The 18,486-nt window shown below is 34.9% G+C and overlaps 1 protein-coding gene and 1 long non-coding RNA gene across 2 annotated transcripts in view; both read left to right on the top strand.

Moving 5' to 3' along the window:
* The window catches only part of LOC132562314 (uncharacterized), a 491,282-nt gene that overhangs the window by 174,913 nt on the left and 297,883 nt on the right, over nucleotides 1–18,486 (top strand). The gene's annotated exons all lie outside the window — the stretch shown is intronic.
* Nucleotides 1–18,486, top strand: part of LOC132562315 (caskin-2-like) — a 149,601-nt gene that overhangs the window by 52,104 nt on the left and 79,011 nt on the right. Inside the window, exon 7 of the mRNA XM_060227054.1 lies at nucleotides 11,683–11,791. Within this exon, the coding sequence (XP_060083037.1) occupies nucleotides 11,683–11,791 (109 nt within the window). The remainder of the gene's footprint in view (nucleotides 1–11,682; nucleotides 11,792–18,486) is intronic.

Here is an 18,486-nt window from a genome sequence, read left to right as displayed (position 1 = left end):
TTGTAGAGAAAGAAAAGTGTTTCTCAGTGCTGTAGAGAAAGAAAGGTGTTTCTCTGTGTTGTAGAGAAAGAAAGGTGTTTCTCAGTGTTGTAGAGAAAGAAAAGTGTTTCTCAGTGTTGTAGAGAAAGAAAGGTGTTTCTCTGTGTTGTAGAGAAAGAAAAGTGTTTCTCTGTGTTGTAGAGAAAGAAAGGTGTTTCTCTGTGTTGTAGAGAAAGAAAGGTGTTTCTCAGTGTTGTAGAGATAGAATGGTGTTTCTCAGTGTTGTAGAGATAGAATGGTGGTTCTCAGTGTTGTAGAGATAGAATGGTGTTTCTCAGTGTTGTAGAGATAGAATGGTGGTTCTCAGTGTTGTAGAGATAGAATGGTGTTTCTCAGTGTTGTAGAGATAGAATGGTGGTTCTCAGTGTTGTAGAGATAGAATGGTGTTTCTAAGTGTTGTAGAGAGAGAATGGTGGTTCTCAGTGTTGTAGAGATAGAATGGTGTTTCTCAGTGTTATAGAGATAGAATGGTGTTTTTCAGTGTTTTAGATATATAATGGTGTTTCTCAGTGAAACAAGATACGTTTTCTATTTAACTATTAAATTCTGATAAAAACAGAAGAATTTCTTAACTCAACATTTCCTCACCCTTGACCTAAAGGAAATGGTCCATGAATCCCTGATTGACATCAGGCTCAGATAATGGAATATGTTTTTCATTGCCTGACAGACCTACTAAATGATTGACCTTATACAGTATAACCTGTAGCCTCCTTGCCTTGTTTATGTTACCCAAACATCCATTTCTCTCTTTTTCATCATCCAGCTCCTTATGTTTCCCATACACCATATGTCTCCATGTTTCCTTCACAATATCCATCTCCTTATTTCCTTCCTACCATTCACTCCATTTTATAGCCCTTCAAGCAACTTTTTAATCTCAGTTGTTGTCCACTATGTGAATCTCATGTTGAAATCCTATACTTCATCTCCTATGTTGACCTCACACACCTTCAATTCACCTTCGTTCTTACCCTTTTCTCTTTCTGACTCCTGAGTTGTCTTCTTACCCTCTTACTGTTTTGCCCTCATGCTTTTACTTCTGTTGTTTTTTCTTCCTGCCTTCACTTCCAGTGTGTTGTCCTCCTGCCTTAACTTCTCCTGTTGTGTTGTCCTTCTGCCTTAACTTCTCCTGTTGTGTTGTCCTTCTGCCTTAACTTCTCCTGTTGTGTTGTCCTCCTGCCTTTACTTCTCCTGTTGTGTTGTCCCCCTGCTTTTACTTCTGTTGTGTTGTTCCCCTGCCTGTACTTCCCCTGTTGTGTTGTCCTCCTGCCTTAACTTCTCCTGTTGTGTTGTCCTCCTGCCTGTACTTCCCCTGTTGTGTTGTCCCATTGCCTTTACTTCCCCTGTTGTGTCGTCCTCCTGCCTTTACTTCTCCTGTTGTGTTGTCCCGCTGCCTTTACTTCTGTTGTGTTGTCCTCCTGCCAGTACTTCCCCTGTTGTGTTGTCCTCCTGCCTGTACTTCCTCTGTTGTGTTGTCCCCCTGCCTGTACTTCCTCTGTTGTGTTGTCCCCCTGCCTGTACTTCCTCTGTTGCATTGTCCCCCTGCCTGTACTTCCTCTGTTGTGTTGTCCCCCTGCCTGTACTTCCTCTGTTGTGTTGTCCCCCTGCCTGTACTTCTGTTGTGTTGTCCTCCTGCCTGTACTTCTCCTGTTGTGTTGTCCTCCTGCCTTTACTTCTCCTGTTGTGTTGTCCCCCTGCCTTTACTTCTCCTGTTGTGTTGTCCCCCTGCCTGTACTTCTCCTGTTGTGTTGTCCCCCTGCCTTTACTTCTCCTTTTGTGTTGTCCCCCTGCCTGTACTTCTCCTGTTGTGTTGTTCTGCTTTTACTTCCTCTGTTGTGTTGTCTCCCTGCCTGTACTTCTGTTGTGTTGTCCCCCTGCCTGTACTTCTGTTTTGTTGTCTCCCTGCCTGTACTTGTGTTGTGTTGTCCCCTTGCCTGTACTTCTGTTTTGTTGTCTCCCTGCCTGTACTTCTGTTGTGTTGTTCCCCTGCCTGTACTTCTGTTTTGTTGTCTCCCTGTCTGTACTTCTGTTTTATGGTCCCCCTGCCTGTACTTCTGTTGTGTTGTCCTCATGCCTTTACTTCTCCTGTTGTGTTGTCCTCTTGCCTGTACTTCTCCTGTTGTGTTGTCCCCCTGCCTGTACTTCTCCTGTTGTGTTGTCCCCCTGCCTTTACTTCTCCCGTTGTGTTGTCCCCTGCCTTTACTTCCCCTGTTGTGTTGTCCCCCTGCCTGTACTTCCCCTGTTGTGTTGTCCCCCTGCCTGTATATCTGTTGTGTTGTCCCCCTGCCTGTACTTCTGTTTTGTTGTCCCCCTGCCTGTACTTCTGTTGTGTTGTCCCCCTGCCTTTACTTCTCCTGTTGTGTTGTCCCCCTGCCTGTACTTCTGTTGTGTTGTCCTCATGCCTTTACTTCTCCTGTTGTGTTGCCCTTTCTGTATAAACCTTTACTTTTGGTGTGCTGCCCTTAGATTAACTTTTCCTGTTGTTTTGCACTTGCACCTTTATTTGTCCTTGTGTATTGCCCTCATACCCTCTCTTGTTTGTGTTGTAATTACCCACTCCCTTTCTTTTATTCATGGCCAGTATAAAGGGGATGCACCCAATATGAACTGTATGAGATAGGTCCTCTAAGGGCCATAAAAATGTTTTGTTTGATCAAGCATGGGATTTATAGTGAGGAGAATGGTTGTTATTTTACAGTCTTTATGAGAATGATTTTATTTACTACAGGTTCTATTTTAGATTTTGTGTATTGTTAGATTACACATTGGGTCAGGACTGTTTTTATCTGTATTATCAGATGTCTGTATCAGACACTTTCTGTTGTCAGCTAGAGCAAGACCTCCTGTGATAACTGGGGAGCTAATGTTTGTTAAAAAACGTGGATTAAATTTAGTAATCTAGGAATGAATCACATTGATTTAAGTTAGTGATGTTTTGGTCAGTGTTGAGTATAATCTTAAGACTTGTCTTGAGTTATTAGAATATGTGTGGTGTGCTGTAGTGTACAATCTGCTTTTCAACTGAAATTTGTGACGTTTTAAGTCTATAATGATGTAGAATACCAGCCTGGACCCCCTCTGTTGTTAAAGAGTCTCATCATGGCCATCAACAGCAGTGTTTTCCAGTCATTATTTCTTGTCAGAGTTTTTATACAATTTAATTTTTCAAAATGTTTCTCTCTTCAACTCAAAAGTGTAACAGGAGTATCTGTGATGATATCTGACTCAACTTTTTATCTTCAGTGGAATAACTCATGCTGTTGCCTGCCTTAACATCTTCACCTGATAAAAATAGGAAATATTTCTTAGGAGTAGACACAGTGTTTATGCATTTCATCCCGAAGATATAGTATTTTTGCATTTCAAAGTATGCCCCATATTGTTGGAGAGATATTTGTGTATAATACTACACAGCCCCTCACACTGGCATAGTACAAGCAGTGAGGGGGGAAATATCAACCGACTTGTCATCTTCTCCCTGTTACCTCGGTGTAGGGGTACATGTATAGGCCCTCTCAGTTTGGGGATGTGTGCCTGCCCCTTAGTGAAGGGTGATATATTTATATAGCTCTATATAAAGAGACTTGTATCTCTATCCATCTTCTTTCCTCCCATATTTCTGTATGTGCTTCAGACCCTCCCACACAGATTATGGCAGGACTCCAAAACTGATGTTCCCCTTAATTACAGGCGTGTGAATGGTTACACAGGACACATTTATGGTGTATTCATTGCAGGAAATAGTTTAAGTATATATTGCTTTTTATGTTTCACAATTAACTGACATTGAAATCTGATCTGTCAACTCTTTCTGGATGTACATATATATTGTGTCTCTCACCTGGAAATCCAAGTCATTAATTGCTGATAGGGTCAGTAGCTAAGTTCACAGATATTTAATCCGATCCAAGAGATGTTATTATTTTCTGACCTGGAAATTTTGTCAATTCATAGTGAGTTCTGGATATGTGAATAATTAGACAGAAGACTTTTCAGTGGCAATGCAACACAATACTAGGATTGTGTTACATTTAGTGTAGAACATGATGGTATGTCTGCAGCTAGATACTGTTCATTGTGAGTGCTTCACATGAAAACAAGACAAGACCAGCCATTAATTTAGGATTTGCAGTACAAGTGTTTATGTAAAGACTTGGATAAAATTTGTGGCTTCATTAGTATGTATTTTCTCCGTGTGTCTTTTCATCTCTCCTGTATTTTGGCAAGGATAAAATGCGTGTAAGATGGAGTTGACTGTCCCTCTGATAAATTGTAATGACTTTGGACAGTTAGTTCAGTGTACAGATCATCAACAGTGACAGCAAGCATACCCACAGGGCAGGCGGCCAAAACATATCCTACCCCACCTTTAATGTCTGTGTAGTGTGCAGTTGACCGTGGACATAGATGTAGGGAAGCCTGTGGACATGATATGGAGTCTGTGCCACTACAGAACCTCCTCACATTAGTTGGATAGTTTAATCAGTGTAGATTTTCTTCTCTGGAAGACATTTTTGGATTAATTTTTGGGAAAATGTCGCAAAAGATGACTCGACCAGGATTAAAACGATCTGTCAGTGCCATGGATGTGGGCTATACGATAGGTAATCCCTACGCCTCACACAAGGTAAATTATAGAAACATGTTAAAAAGAGTTTAGTTGTTACAGGTGGTTACTGAAGAGTACAAGTAGATGCTAAAGGGGACTGGAGTGTACAAGCGGGGTCCTAAAGGGAACAAGTTGGTGTTAAAGGGTTCTAAAGGGTCCTTAAATGTCCTGAGGATATGAATGGGTGCTAAATTGTCCTTAAGTGCCCTGGAGGATACGAGAGAGTATTGAAAGATACTGAAAGGTACAAATTGGTTGCTAAAGGGTATCATTGGTCACTGTAGGTTACCGAAGGGTACAGATGGGTATTAAAAGGTATTAGATGATACAAGTTGATGCTGAAGGGGACTGGAGGATACAAGTGAGAATTGAAAGGTCATTGAGAAGATACAAGTAGGTACTGAAAAATACTAGAAGGTTTGAGTGGGTACTGGAAAGAATAAGATGAAGCTGAAGGGTACTGAAGGGAACAAAGTTGGTGGTGAAAGGTACAGAGAGATGTTTATATGAGCATATCGTTATAAAGAGGTACGAGAGTGTTGCATGGTGCTGATAAAAACAAAATGGTACAGATTTGTAGAAATGGATGCAGAGTGGTATTATTTGTGTGGATGATTGGAGATAACCAATCGGGTAAAAATGTTGACGGAAGTATAGATAGAATCTGGAGAATATAGTTGGATACTAAGCATTTCAATTTGAGGCCAAATGATGCAGAAAGATGTTTGAAAGTAGATATTGGTTCAGATGTATATTGTAGAATGGGTACAGGTGAAAACCAAAGGGTAAAGAATGGTATGAAGGGGAACAGATTGGTACAGATAGGAATGTACAGAAACGTACTGAGGTGGGGTTACATTCAGATTCGTACAGGTGGGTGTTGAATTGTACAAATTGGTACAGATGAGTGTTGAATTGTACAAATTGGTACAGGTGTGTGTTGAATTGTACAAATTGGTACAGGTGGGTGTTGAATTGTACAAATTGGTACAGGTGTGTGTTGAATTGTACAAATTGGTACAGGTGGGTGTTGAATTGTACAAATTGGTACAGGTGTGTGTTGAATTGTACAAATTGGTACAGGTGTGTGTTGAATTTACAAATTGGTACAGGTGGGTATTTTATTCTGTGCTGTAAGTTCAAATGCACAAAAGTGGATAATATATTCCTTCTACCCAAAGTTAGTTTACTGATGGTACAGGTGGGTCAGAGAAGTTTTTAGGATAGTATAGACAGTTCTAAGATGAGCTACTACAAGGTTAATCCTGTGTGGGAAGTATTTATTTTGGACTATACATACAATTAGCACTGTAGTGTAATGAGAATAGCCTCTTCAATATTTGCATAGTATAATGTAAAGTATCCCCAGCAGTAATCAGCTGCAGACTCGCCACACTGGTCAGATCACACAGAAACACCAATTTTTTGTTATATGTTCTGTGTAACCCAACATATGATAATGTCACTTATTTTCATGTGGGTAACACTTTATAACACTTCATTTTGGTGACTATTAGAAAAAAATAAAGGTAAATCATAATTACCCATGGAACCCAATGGTAGCACGTCAGTGTCATTACAAATGTTGGCATCTTTGAATTCACGTGAACGTATTTCTGATGCAAAGCTTAAGATACTAAAATGACTTATTTATTGCTTAAATTATCATAAGCCCAAGTAAGCTGGCCATAAAAAATTCTCAAACCGAGTTTTCCTCATGCAGTTTTGTCATGATATCTGACTGACCATTAGAAATAAACCCTAATATAACAGCCAATGAAAGATAGCGTTTCAAAGGTGAACAGTTCATCATGATAATTGCTCTTACAAATGATGTTTTTTTGGTCATTTCACATACTGAAGGAAAACTGGGTCTCTTAGGATCAGTGTCTGCAATAATGGTGTACATTTGTACAAATTGAAATATAACAAATTTATTTGCTTCATTAATTGGAAACTAATTTCAATTTCTAAAAAAATGTCACTTAAAGTAATCGCTAATCTATAAGTATTTTGCCATTGAAAGAAATGAGGTCAGCACCTTTGTCGCTGTAACCGTAAATAGAATCACACAGAATGTTGTCTACCAAGTGAAATTTTCGTTCGTTCATCACAAAAAATTCAAAACTCTTAAATCTCATGATCCCTCACCTTACTTTATGTGTTAATGTTGTCAGATGAATTTTTAGGTCACCATTACTAGAATCAAATATGTTTTTGTTTCTGTTACAGAGATGCTTCATTTCCAACTCATTCTAGAATTTAAGTAAAAATGTATTATTATATGAAGTTGCAGACTTCAGCATTCCTGTCACCATAAAAAGCCAAACACCTGATATTTTGTCAAATGAAAGTGAAAAGCTATATGTATTTTATATACCCATATTTAGATCTGTCCTGTTCTGAATAATTGTCTTATAACTTGATAACCGCTTAACAGATTTGGTTCAGTTTTATCCCAAAGTATCAACACATCAAGTGCTTTACATTATTGTATTATGATGATTATTGGTCAAGGTTAAAGGGTCAAGGTGTTACAACTTTTGCAAATCTATCAAGCGATGATACATAAATGTGTATGAGTTTGGATATTCATATAGTACATTTTCTATTTATAATGTGAAAATTATTTCAATGAATTTAAGATTTGGTCTGCAGTCATAGAGATTAGGATGTTAAAAATAAAACTCTTACCTAAATCATTGATTTCAGTTATCCCAGGAATCTGCTGTTCATGTACCAATGAATGCCATACAGAACATGTAAACATGGAAAAATGATAAGCAAGATGCACTTTGGTCCAAAAATAAGTTGTATAACATTTTGTGTTTGGTTAGAAAATAAGCTATATGGCTAATATTGCTTAAGGGTTGGGTAATAAAACATACTTGGCGGAGTTTTGGGAGAAAGATAGTAATGTAACTTTATAGATAAAGGTAGCATTTTTTTTCATCTTCAACTTGTCGTAGATCCAACGTTGTCTGATGGCTAATTGAATTCAAGAAGTTTTAGGGGTTGAGGTTGCCAATATACATTCTAGAATTGCCTGATCTGGATCTGAAATAATCACAAGATTATGACTCAGATGTTTTATGTATCTGTTGGCTACTAAAACTAAAGACTGCATATTGTTTATAATGTTGTTTATTCCAATATCTTGATATATAAAATTACAAGATCTATCAGATTCCTTTGGCAATTAGATAGATTCTGTAAATGCAAAGATTCTTATTGTTAACAGGAGGTTCTGATGTAGATTATTAGGGATATTTTGAGAATATGTTGGGTTTTGATTGAGAACTTTAATCAAAATCTGTTTTTGATTGACTAAGTTTAGTAGATATAGAACCAATCAAAATGAGAATGTGTTATTCTAAAACCGCAGAGAATATAAGATTTGCTTTAAGTTTCTCAATTTGTATTGTATGCAGAAAATATGAAAATTAAACTTCTGTTATACAATTTTTCACTTTTAGGGATAAAAATTGTTTTACAGTGAAGTATTGATATCAAAATTTTATTTAGACAATGAATTATAATGTATCGTAAAAATGAGGGAAAATAACTTAAAAGGGCCATTTATTTCTTTAGGAAAAAGAAAAAATATGATCTGAAGCATAATATACCTGTAAAGATATATATTTTTTTGTGTGTAAATAAAAAGATTTTATGCTTTAAAAGAAACCTTACAGCTTGAGAGTAGTGTCAGGTCACATGATCTATAGAAGATATTTAATGGCTTCCTGTTTAAAGATACTTCACAAGTAAGACCGAATATCTATGTTTTTCATGAGTGTGAAGTGAGAGTGAGGATCAAAATATAGATAAATTCTATTATACAAGTACAATCACAATCACATAAAAGGAAAAACAAATGGCAAAAGCTCATCCAAACAAAAAGTAAGCAGTTTTTAAAAAAAAAAAAGGGAAATGTTAGCAGTCTTTGATGTCAAAAACCTTGTATTCTACCATTGTATGCAGTTACCTGGTAAGAATTGCTTACAAAACTGTTTTTATATACCAAATTAGAAGAAATCAGAAATGGACATGGAAATTATTTTTGAAAAACCAATTTATGCAACCTTCACTTCATTTGTGTCGGAACAAAAAAATTAGGAAATTTCATTGCAGAGACAAGAAAGCACTGCTTTGGATGATCAAATCTACAAAAGTTATTTCATTGATATAGCAGTGGTGACCTCTTAAGTGTTGAAAAATCAAATTAGGTATGTCAACATGTTTATAGAGAAAATAAACTAGAATTATATCTAAACGAAGTAGATCTTTGTTTTCAGAATTTTATTTTAAAAAAGAAACTTAAAAAAATCCAACTAATTTATGGCCTAAACTTTGAGATAAATGGAATATACAACAATATATAATGTTCTTTTTTGGGATCCAAAGAGATTTACAACTAATGAACTAGTACATTTAACATAGACAGGATGTAACAAATTTCTGGGGTAATCTTGACAGTACAGCTGCTGAGATGCTACTACCTAGATAGCATCACAGAAACAAGGTCAGAGGTCATCAGGCACGTGTGTCAAAGGTCACATTGTCATGACCCTGAACCTCACAGGTGGATGATATCAACAGCAAGTGCTACATTCAAAATTCAAGGAAATATGATGTAAGATATCAAAAACTCTCTTCCCCTGAAAATGTGTGGCTTTGTATGATAACAAAAGTATTGTTGATGAACAGGTGCTTTGCATAAGAAACAAAAATAAAACATTTTGTTGACCCAGAGTCAGCTGATGTTACTATACGATGGTGGATGTTTGTTCTGAATGGTCAAAGGTCACACGGGGATAAAGACATCTTTTTGAAGTTCCACAGATACGGGTGTTGTTGTATTATTGTAGATACAGGATTCTGTTGTGTTTTAGATAGAAGGGCTTGGCATTTGTGAGTTTTGTAGATGTTTCTTTGCTTCACACAACTGTTAACAAACAGATTTTGGTAAAGTACACCCCATTTCTACTTCCTGTGAATGCATCCAACAACTATGGTTTATGACAAAATTGGGACAAGATCATAGTCTATATATAGTGGTTTTCAAATATATGATGGATCAATGGTTGTAGTTGATATAAGACGAACTTTGGTCCAGTTTTATAGAACATTTGGAGGACTTTTCCTAATGGTGATTCTTGAAAACTTCAACCCAGTGAATTGGCTCTTTACAGCTGTAATCTAATGATAATTTAGTATTGATTTTGCTATTAAGATTGGAAATTTAGGTCACTTGTATGTTGTGAAAGATAGCAAAAGAATGTGAATGTTAGCCAACCACCAGACAGGTGATAAGATTCCTATTATAAAGTTTGATTCTGTCCTGAGAATTTAAACAAACTACCACATCATTTCGGTCCAACTGTCTCCGGCTTCAGATAGGTGTTAGTTGCATTTGTAAGTTCAGCGATAGTATGTTTGAAATATGCAATATGTGTATGGATTACTGACTACATGTATATGCACAACAATACTATTCAATATAAAATGTTTCAAGGAATCAATTCTATATTTAAGATTTCAATGTCCAAAACATCAGTGCAGATAAAATGACATATTTTGGGTTATTCAAAGATTTGGTTATTGAATCTTAATAACTAAAGTTTTAATTCATTACAAAGCCATGAAAGAGGAAGAGAAAGGAAAGTTGAAATAGAAACAGCATTATGCCAATTTTTTCAGTCGTTGAATACTGTTCTCAAAACTCAAAATTCCTGATATGGTGCCCTTTACAGTCGAAGAATGCTTCATCCAGATGTGGTTTTCTGACATATGTATAGTCTTTGTTCCATATCCTGCAACCAGATAAAATGATTGTGTGGTTCATGTCCAAATTACCAGCTGGCCAAAGTGCCTTCCTGTAATTTCTTGGCCTGTATGGCAGTGACAATGATAATGTGATCATAGTACCTGGCAGTATATGTAACACTGGCAACTGATCAATGGGTTGTTTACTTGGCTTCATTTCAAACTCTACTTAAGTTTCCAATAAATCACTGGTTATTCATTTCCTATCATCGTTAATAATTCTTGATTGCTAGCATTGAAGGATTTATATCTTTCAATTCTCCAAAGATTATTTATTGACTGCTAAACAGTTGTATTGATTCAGAAAAATCATGCGTCATTTATCAGATTTTTTCCCCTTTTGGTGTTTTTGCCTCATTTTGCGATACAAATGAGCCATGTTTTCATCATCAATAATTGATATGGGTTTTTTAGCGTATTTTAAATGCTGTAAACATGTAAAAGAACCTTTAAATTACGACGTCAGGAAATGTAATACAGAAACTGATCGCAGAATTCTTCTGTTAAAAGAACAAAATTAGTCCCAAGTTGGTGATTATATTTAATTGTGTTTTATTGATGTACTCGTAAGGTTGTCATAACTACCTGTGGGCTCTCATTGAAGTTACAACTTCAGAAAGAAAATTGATGAATGGTTGGATGTGAGATTTTTACAATTCATGAAATGTAGATAAGATTTTATTGAGAAGAGCTAACTTAACTAACGATAAAATGATAAGTTATAGCCAAGTGGCCAATTCTGTCAGACTTATGCGCTAGTTTGATTGTTATTATCTGCTATATATACAATTTCTGTAATTTTTTATTTTTGTGTACACTTATAACTTCAAAGGTGTTATAGATATGGTTACTGTAGGTACGTTCATTGATCTTATTTTATGCATTATCAAGTTGTGTAATTGTTTATTATTGTCCAAATTGTCGTAACTTGACAATCCCAGTTGTGTAAATATGATCTCCAAGTACATGTCTAATACACTTTTTTGTGGCATCAAAGTAATTTGCCCACTTTTAATAACAGCTTGCTGTAACTTTTTCATATTCCAGATGAATACATATTACAGTGATCGAAATGTGTTTCTGTGTTTTAGTATCTGATTTTTTCTGAAGTTTATGAAAACTGTAGTAAATAGTATGATTCCAGGTTATATATATTAATACTGTTGTAAATACTCTCTATTTCCCATATTCTGTATATTTTGTAGTGTGGTGTAGATGTCAACAAATCCAATTCCTACGACCAGACAGCACTGGACATTGTGACAACGTATACTACCACACGGGCTGCTCGTGACCTCAAGCAACTTCTTAAAGGTACATGGGTATTTGCTGAAATAGTTGGTCCAAAATTACAGTTGGCTAACAAAGAAGGCATTCATCCTGAGCTCTGATTGTTTGACATAACAAACTGATTTGTTCTAAAATTTTGATTGGTTGACAGAAAAAAGACTGCTGGTCCTGGTAAACAAAGAATTTGAAATATGCCTCTCGAGACAAATTTTGCATCTTAGAAGCAAATATGTTTAAAAATTCAATTCAAAAGGACAGCTGATTAATCCACAGGTTCTCAGAAAGGCTTCAACAGTCTTTGACATTAGTTCATACTTCCTAATGTGGGTAATACTTATATTGTATATTTATACGGCAAAGTTTAAACCAAATGAAATATGATTTCTTTCAAAACTGCCCTTTGTCAACTATTCACATACTTTAAAGGGGTAACCTATCACTGACTGGAAGTAGTCATGGAATTGCTTTTTCTATGAAGGGATATCACATTTCATGACAATGTCAGTGTCCTTATTAAATCTAAAGGTTGTTAGATTAAGTCTGACGCCAGGGTGCCTTAAATTTTTAAAATGACTTCTTATTTTTTCCTCGCTTTTTTTTTGTGTGTGTGAAGTGTGTTTTTTCCCCAAAAGAAATTATATGCCTGGTTATCTGAAAGTGATAATTTAGAACTAAAATATGAAAAGAAAAAAGTATTTTTTTTTTAAAAAAAAAGAAGAAATTATGTATTAGAAATTAACATTTTAACTGTATGTGTCATTATACTATGAGACTTCAAACAAAGCTAAAAGAACTGAAGCAGAAAAGTAATAATCTGTATCATAGGACTGGAACTGGTGAATGATCAGATAAAAAAAGAAAGATAATAAATTTTGCAGACATATGAATTTTGAAATAAAGCAAAAATAAGCTAGCAATGCTTTCAAGATAAGTTATATATGATTTATATCCCCACAACAAGTTGTCAAGAACAAACACACCACTGATTTATAGGAACAAAAGAGTTATCTCCCTTCAATAAGTCACATCATGGTTAATTACAAAATTTTATAGTGAATAAAAATTAAAGGTTGTTATAGCTATCACATTTATATGGTCTGTTATATGATAATATCAGAGTCTGATATCAATCTTTGTAATCAATCATTAAAGTTATAGTATTTCTTTTATCAACTAGGCAATCTTAATGTTTTAAATTATAGGAGTTATCTCCCCTGTATTACTGTTGCCAGACAAATGATCTTAAATGCTTGTTTATTTTTCTAACTTGCTGTCAAATTTGGAAACTGTAGAGTTACTCAAAGGTAATGCTTACTGTCACTTGGTGTACTCTACTCTGTATGTTGTCCTTTGTATTCCCATAGACTTTTTGTCTCTGTGTCGATAGTGTCTACTCAGTTGTGAAATTCTGTCTCACACTGACTCCTGTTTTATTTCATTCATAAAATCGTGTACTTTTACATTAATATTGTGTTTGGTATTGATGCATGACCTGTTGAATGAATTTGTTCAATGATGCATGATAATTTAATGTTGTGTATTTTCTTCAGGTAGCCCATTACCCTCATTTGATAAATGGTTCATGTATTGTTATTATTTTTACACATTCATGTCAAAATTTGGTCTGGTAGTATTGTAAATGTAGTCCTGTTTTCTAATAATGTGTTTATCGTATGGATATTAATCCAGAAAGTGTTCTTGAAATAAAGAACATATATAGAAGGAAAAATTTTAAAAACATCTTATTTTTTTTTTTACATTTTTTCATAGGTAACCCTGGTAAAGCTAACCTCATAATACGGCTTTGCTAAAGAGGTGCTCTATTTTGCTTGATTGGTTGAGCGTAAACCAAGCAAGCTGGAGCTTCTGCATTTAATGTGTCACAGAAGAACTGAGATAAATTATAACCTCTGTTACACAAATATTTTGTAAACAAATCAATATATTATGACTCCAAAAGGATCAAACATCAACCTTAGAACTTTTTGTAAGTTATTTCCCTTGTCAGTGTTCATGATATGATGTATATATTTTACGAGATGTAGGTCAAGGTAAAGAAAAAGAAATGAGATGTTAAGTTTCCTCTAAAGCAAGTCATATCTGTATGTAAGCCTATGACATTTTGAATCATCATTGTTGTCGTCATCATTGTCATCATCATCAGCCTGTTAAAGGCAAATCAAAGTCATCACTCTTTCAGAAGCATGTCATGAACTTCATCCTGTTAAAGGCAGTTCAAGGTCGTAAGTCTGTTCAAAGGCAAGTTAAGCTCATCAGTCTTTAAAGGCATATTTAGGTCATTACCCTATTAAAATCAGGTCAAGGTCATCTTCATACTAAAAATATTGATAACTTAAGTGAGTATATATCAAAGTCAAGTTAGTGTGTATGTAACATAGAGTAATTCAGATAAAGGTCATCCATGGTTGTTTCCATCAAAATCACCTGTCAACTGAGAACAGGTCGAGATTAATCTATTAGTAATAAGTCAAGGTCATATATGGCTGGTTCAATGTGTTTTGACATTACTGATTATTTTCCAATAAAATTTGGGTGTGGACCGTAAACTTGATACGGTAGGGTAAATATAATTTCACAAATTTAATGTTTATTTACTGGAGTGACAGACATTTAGTGTCTCCCTGATATACACACATGTGCATGCCCAAAAAGGAATTCAGAATTACATGATCTTTATGTTACGTAAAATCAATGCTATGTAAAAAATTATCTTTCCCACTTTGAATATGTGAAAGTGCTATTGCTGTATGTTGTTGATGAATTGAAAGCTCCATTCATGTAGAAGTAGGGATTTAAAATAGGTACAACAATCCACGTTTGTTGGCAAAGATTTTACCTCCTATGTTTACATGTGGTGGATGATTCATAGCTAACTTACCTATCTACTACGCCTTCTCCCTGTCACATAAGGCATCACTGTGTAGACGTCACATTACTTAACTCCATGTGACATTATACTTATACAATATCTGAGAATCAACAGTACTTGGTGAGTTTACACATTTCTATCTTCATGTTATTGAATTGTTTTGATTTATAAACTGATTTTGTTTGTTCATCGGTCGGTAAATTGACATAAGAAGGGATTGTTATGTTTATCTCTATATGATATAGATATTTATAAATATACATATTTACCTGGCAAGGTAAAGATTTATACAATATAGGAATGAGTGAGAGGGAATTTGACACGTTTATTCACTGTCAAGATGAATGTGACCTTATTGTAACTCACCATGTTGATTAAGGTATTACAACATATACCTGTACAGGTGTACTGTCCTAGATCTCCCTCAGTTTGGTGACATACATCAGACTGTGTAACCTTACTCTCCAGACATTACATAAGAACCTTTTTAAAACTTTCACAAAATCCTTTCATTTATAAATCACTTTTACTTTGTGGGGTTTCAACTTTGTCATGTGTTTCAAAGTGTCTGTGGTTGTATACCCTGCAGACGTACATAAAAGTATGTCTTATAGAATATATTTGCTACGCTGTTAAATCTATCTTATAAAAATCTTGTCATTCTAAATACAGTTGAAATATTTCACTCTGAAAATGATTTGTTTTGCAAGAAGTATGTTTACTCAGAAACAGATGAATATATATATGTCCTGGAGGAATTATGTTGTATACATGAAAGATGACTTCAAAGTATAGCTTAGATACAATGAAATATGCCATGGCGTGGTAAAGCTTAGCTTAGACATGGCATGACATAAGACATGGTGTATCTTAGCTTAGATACAGTGAAACATGTCATGACATCGTATAGCTTAGATACAGTGAAACATGACATGACATGGTGTAGCTTAAATGCATTGAAACATGACATGACATGGTATAGCTTAGTTACAATGAAATATGTCATGACATGGTGTAGCTTAGATACAGTGAAACATGACATGACATGGTGTAGCTTAGATACAGTGAAACATGACATGACATGGTATAGCTTAGTTACAATGAAACATGACATGACATGGTATAGCTTAGTTACAATGAAATATGTCATGACATGGTGTAGCTTAGATGCATTGAAATATGACATGACATGGTATAGCTTAGTTACAATGAAATATGTCATGACATAATGTAGCTAAAACTAGTTATGGTGAAATATGTCTGAAAAGACTGACATACAATGATAATATTATCTGTTGGATCAAATGAATTAAATGAAAGTAAAGTAAAGTATTGTCTCAAAGAAAACGATGCAACCTACAGGAAATAATATATGCTAATGTAATACCAAATAACAGGCTTGTTTTGCCACAAATGAATTTCTATGTTTGGTTTCAAATCCAGAGTCTCATTTTAGGAATGCCAGAACAAGAACTAAAAATAAGTGATTCTCTCTAAATTAGAATTTACCCATTCTAAATTTGACTTACAATTTTAAAGTAAAATTATCAGAAATCAGATGCTAGCGAAAAAGGAGTGTGAAGTGGTTCATTCATCAAACAAGATCCATTGTACAAGACTACTTGAAATGGAGGCCTTATTCATGATGGGAGAACAAGGGGAAATATTTCGCTTTCAGTTTTCATTATCTGATAAACATACAACTGTCACAGAAAGATCCAACTGAATACAGTGTAGCTGTATGGATAGGTACCAACATATGTGAGATTGCACCATCTAGTGATAAGATATTTTGTGCTATTTTATCATAGTCTCAGTGGCTGTACAATACCCTTTAAAATATGAGAGACAGATAATATATATACTTGATTATGAATATTGACATGGAATGGGTATGCTGAGGATGACAACTGGTCTGGTTTGGCTGCAGTTTTAAACAGAAAGTTGTGAACATTATAAACTTTACAGAGTAAAAACTGCTTCAACTAAGGAGGCAATATAAAAGTCATAATTAAACCGCAACATTAGGTAAAGTGCATCAACGTCAGGTAGATGACAGTAGATAAAATAAATACATATGCAAAATGAGTACTAACATAAAAATTTACTACCTCTTTATATTGCTATATGCGTATCTGTGGTTTCGGGGACATGTGCTTTATATATATGCAATTTTTTGTGTGACTCATTAGTATGCAGAAGGTAAGATAACAAACACAGGTATACTCAGTGGGTAAATGCTGGGCTGACCCGACATTTAAATGACAATACCACATACCAACATCGTTGTCAGAGAAATTTGTTTTCAAATCTGTTTTTACATGTTTTATGGAATTTCGGAAATAAATTAAACCTGGAAAAAAAATATGATAAATTGTTATAGACAAAAACTGCTGCAATTTTGAAAGCAAGCATTTTTCTTGTGTAATTTGCTCTAGGCATTTTATGTATTAGGTGTCACCTTGAAGATGTGCGACACTATTAAAACCAGCATCATTTACCTTGTTTATTTGCATCAGAATGCACATGTTGTAAGTTGTCTTAAGGCAGTGATTGTGTGAAGTATTCTAAGGAAATCAGTTATATTATTTTTAAAATTCTTTGATTTCTTTCTCAAATTAACATATTTTTTTATGGAGTCATGTAGAATGTTTTACTTTGTTTAGAGGCTATGCAAAATACTTCAAAATGATAGTGACTACTAGACATACAGTTTGGATAGTGACTACTAGACATATAGTTTGGATAGTGACTACTAGACATATAGTTTGGATAGTGACTACTAGACATATAGTTTGGATAGTGACTACTAGACATATGGTTTGGATAGTGATTACTAGACATATGGTTTGGATAGTGACTACTAGACATATAGTTTGGATAGTGACTACTAGACATGTAGTTTGGATAGTGACTACTAGACATATAGTTTGGATAGTGACTACTAGACATATAGTTTGGATAGTGACTACAGTGACTACTAGACATGTAATTTGGATAGTGACTACAGTGACTACTAGACATATAGTTTGGATAGTGACTACTAGACATATAGTTTGGATAGTGACTACTAGACATATAGTTTGGATAGTGACTACTAGACATATAGTTTGGATAGTGACTACTAGACATATAGTTTGGATAGTGACTACTAGACATATGGTTTGGAAAGTGACTTTAGTGACTACTAGACATATAGTTTGGATAGTGACTACAGTGACTACTAGACATATAGTTTGGATAGTGACTACAGTGACTACTAGACATGTAGTTTGGATAGTGACTTTAGTGACTACTAGACATATAGTTTGGAAAGTGACTACAGTGACTACTAGACATATAGTTTGGATAGTGACTACAGTGACTACTAGACATGTAGTTTGGATAGTGACTACAGTGACTACTAGACATATAGTTTGGATAGTGACTACAGTGACTACTAGACATATAGTTTGGATAGTGACTACTAGACATATAGTATGGATAGTGACTACTAGACATATGGTTTGGATAGTGATTACTAGACATATGGTTTGGATAGTGACTACTAGACATATGGTTTGGAAAGTGACTTTAGTGACTACTAGACATATAATTTGGATAGTGACTACAGTGACTACTAGACATATAGTTTGGATAGTGACTACTAGACATATAGTTTGGATAGTGACTACTAGACATATAGCTTGGATAGTGACTACTAGACATATGGTTTGGAAAGTGACTTTAGTGACTACTAGACATATAGTTTGGATAGTGACTACTAGACATATAATTTGGATAGTGACTACTAGACATATAGTTTAGATAGTGACTACTAGACATATGG

Source organism: Ylistrum balloti, unplaced genomic scaffold, assembly GCF_031769215.1.
Source record: "Ylistrum balloti isolate Yb309-2 unplaced genomic scaffold, AGI_CSIRO_Ybal_v1 Utg371392, whole genome shotgun sequence".
Classification (NCBI taxonomy): domain Eukaryota; kingdom Metazoa; phylum Mollusca; class Bivalvia; order Pectinida; family Pectinidae; genus Ylistrum; species Ylistrum balloti.
This window is presented reverse-complemented; position numbering and strand designations above follow the sequence as displayed.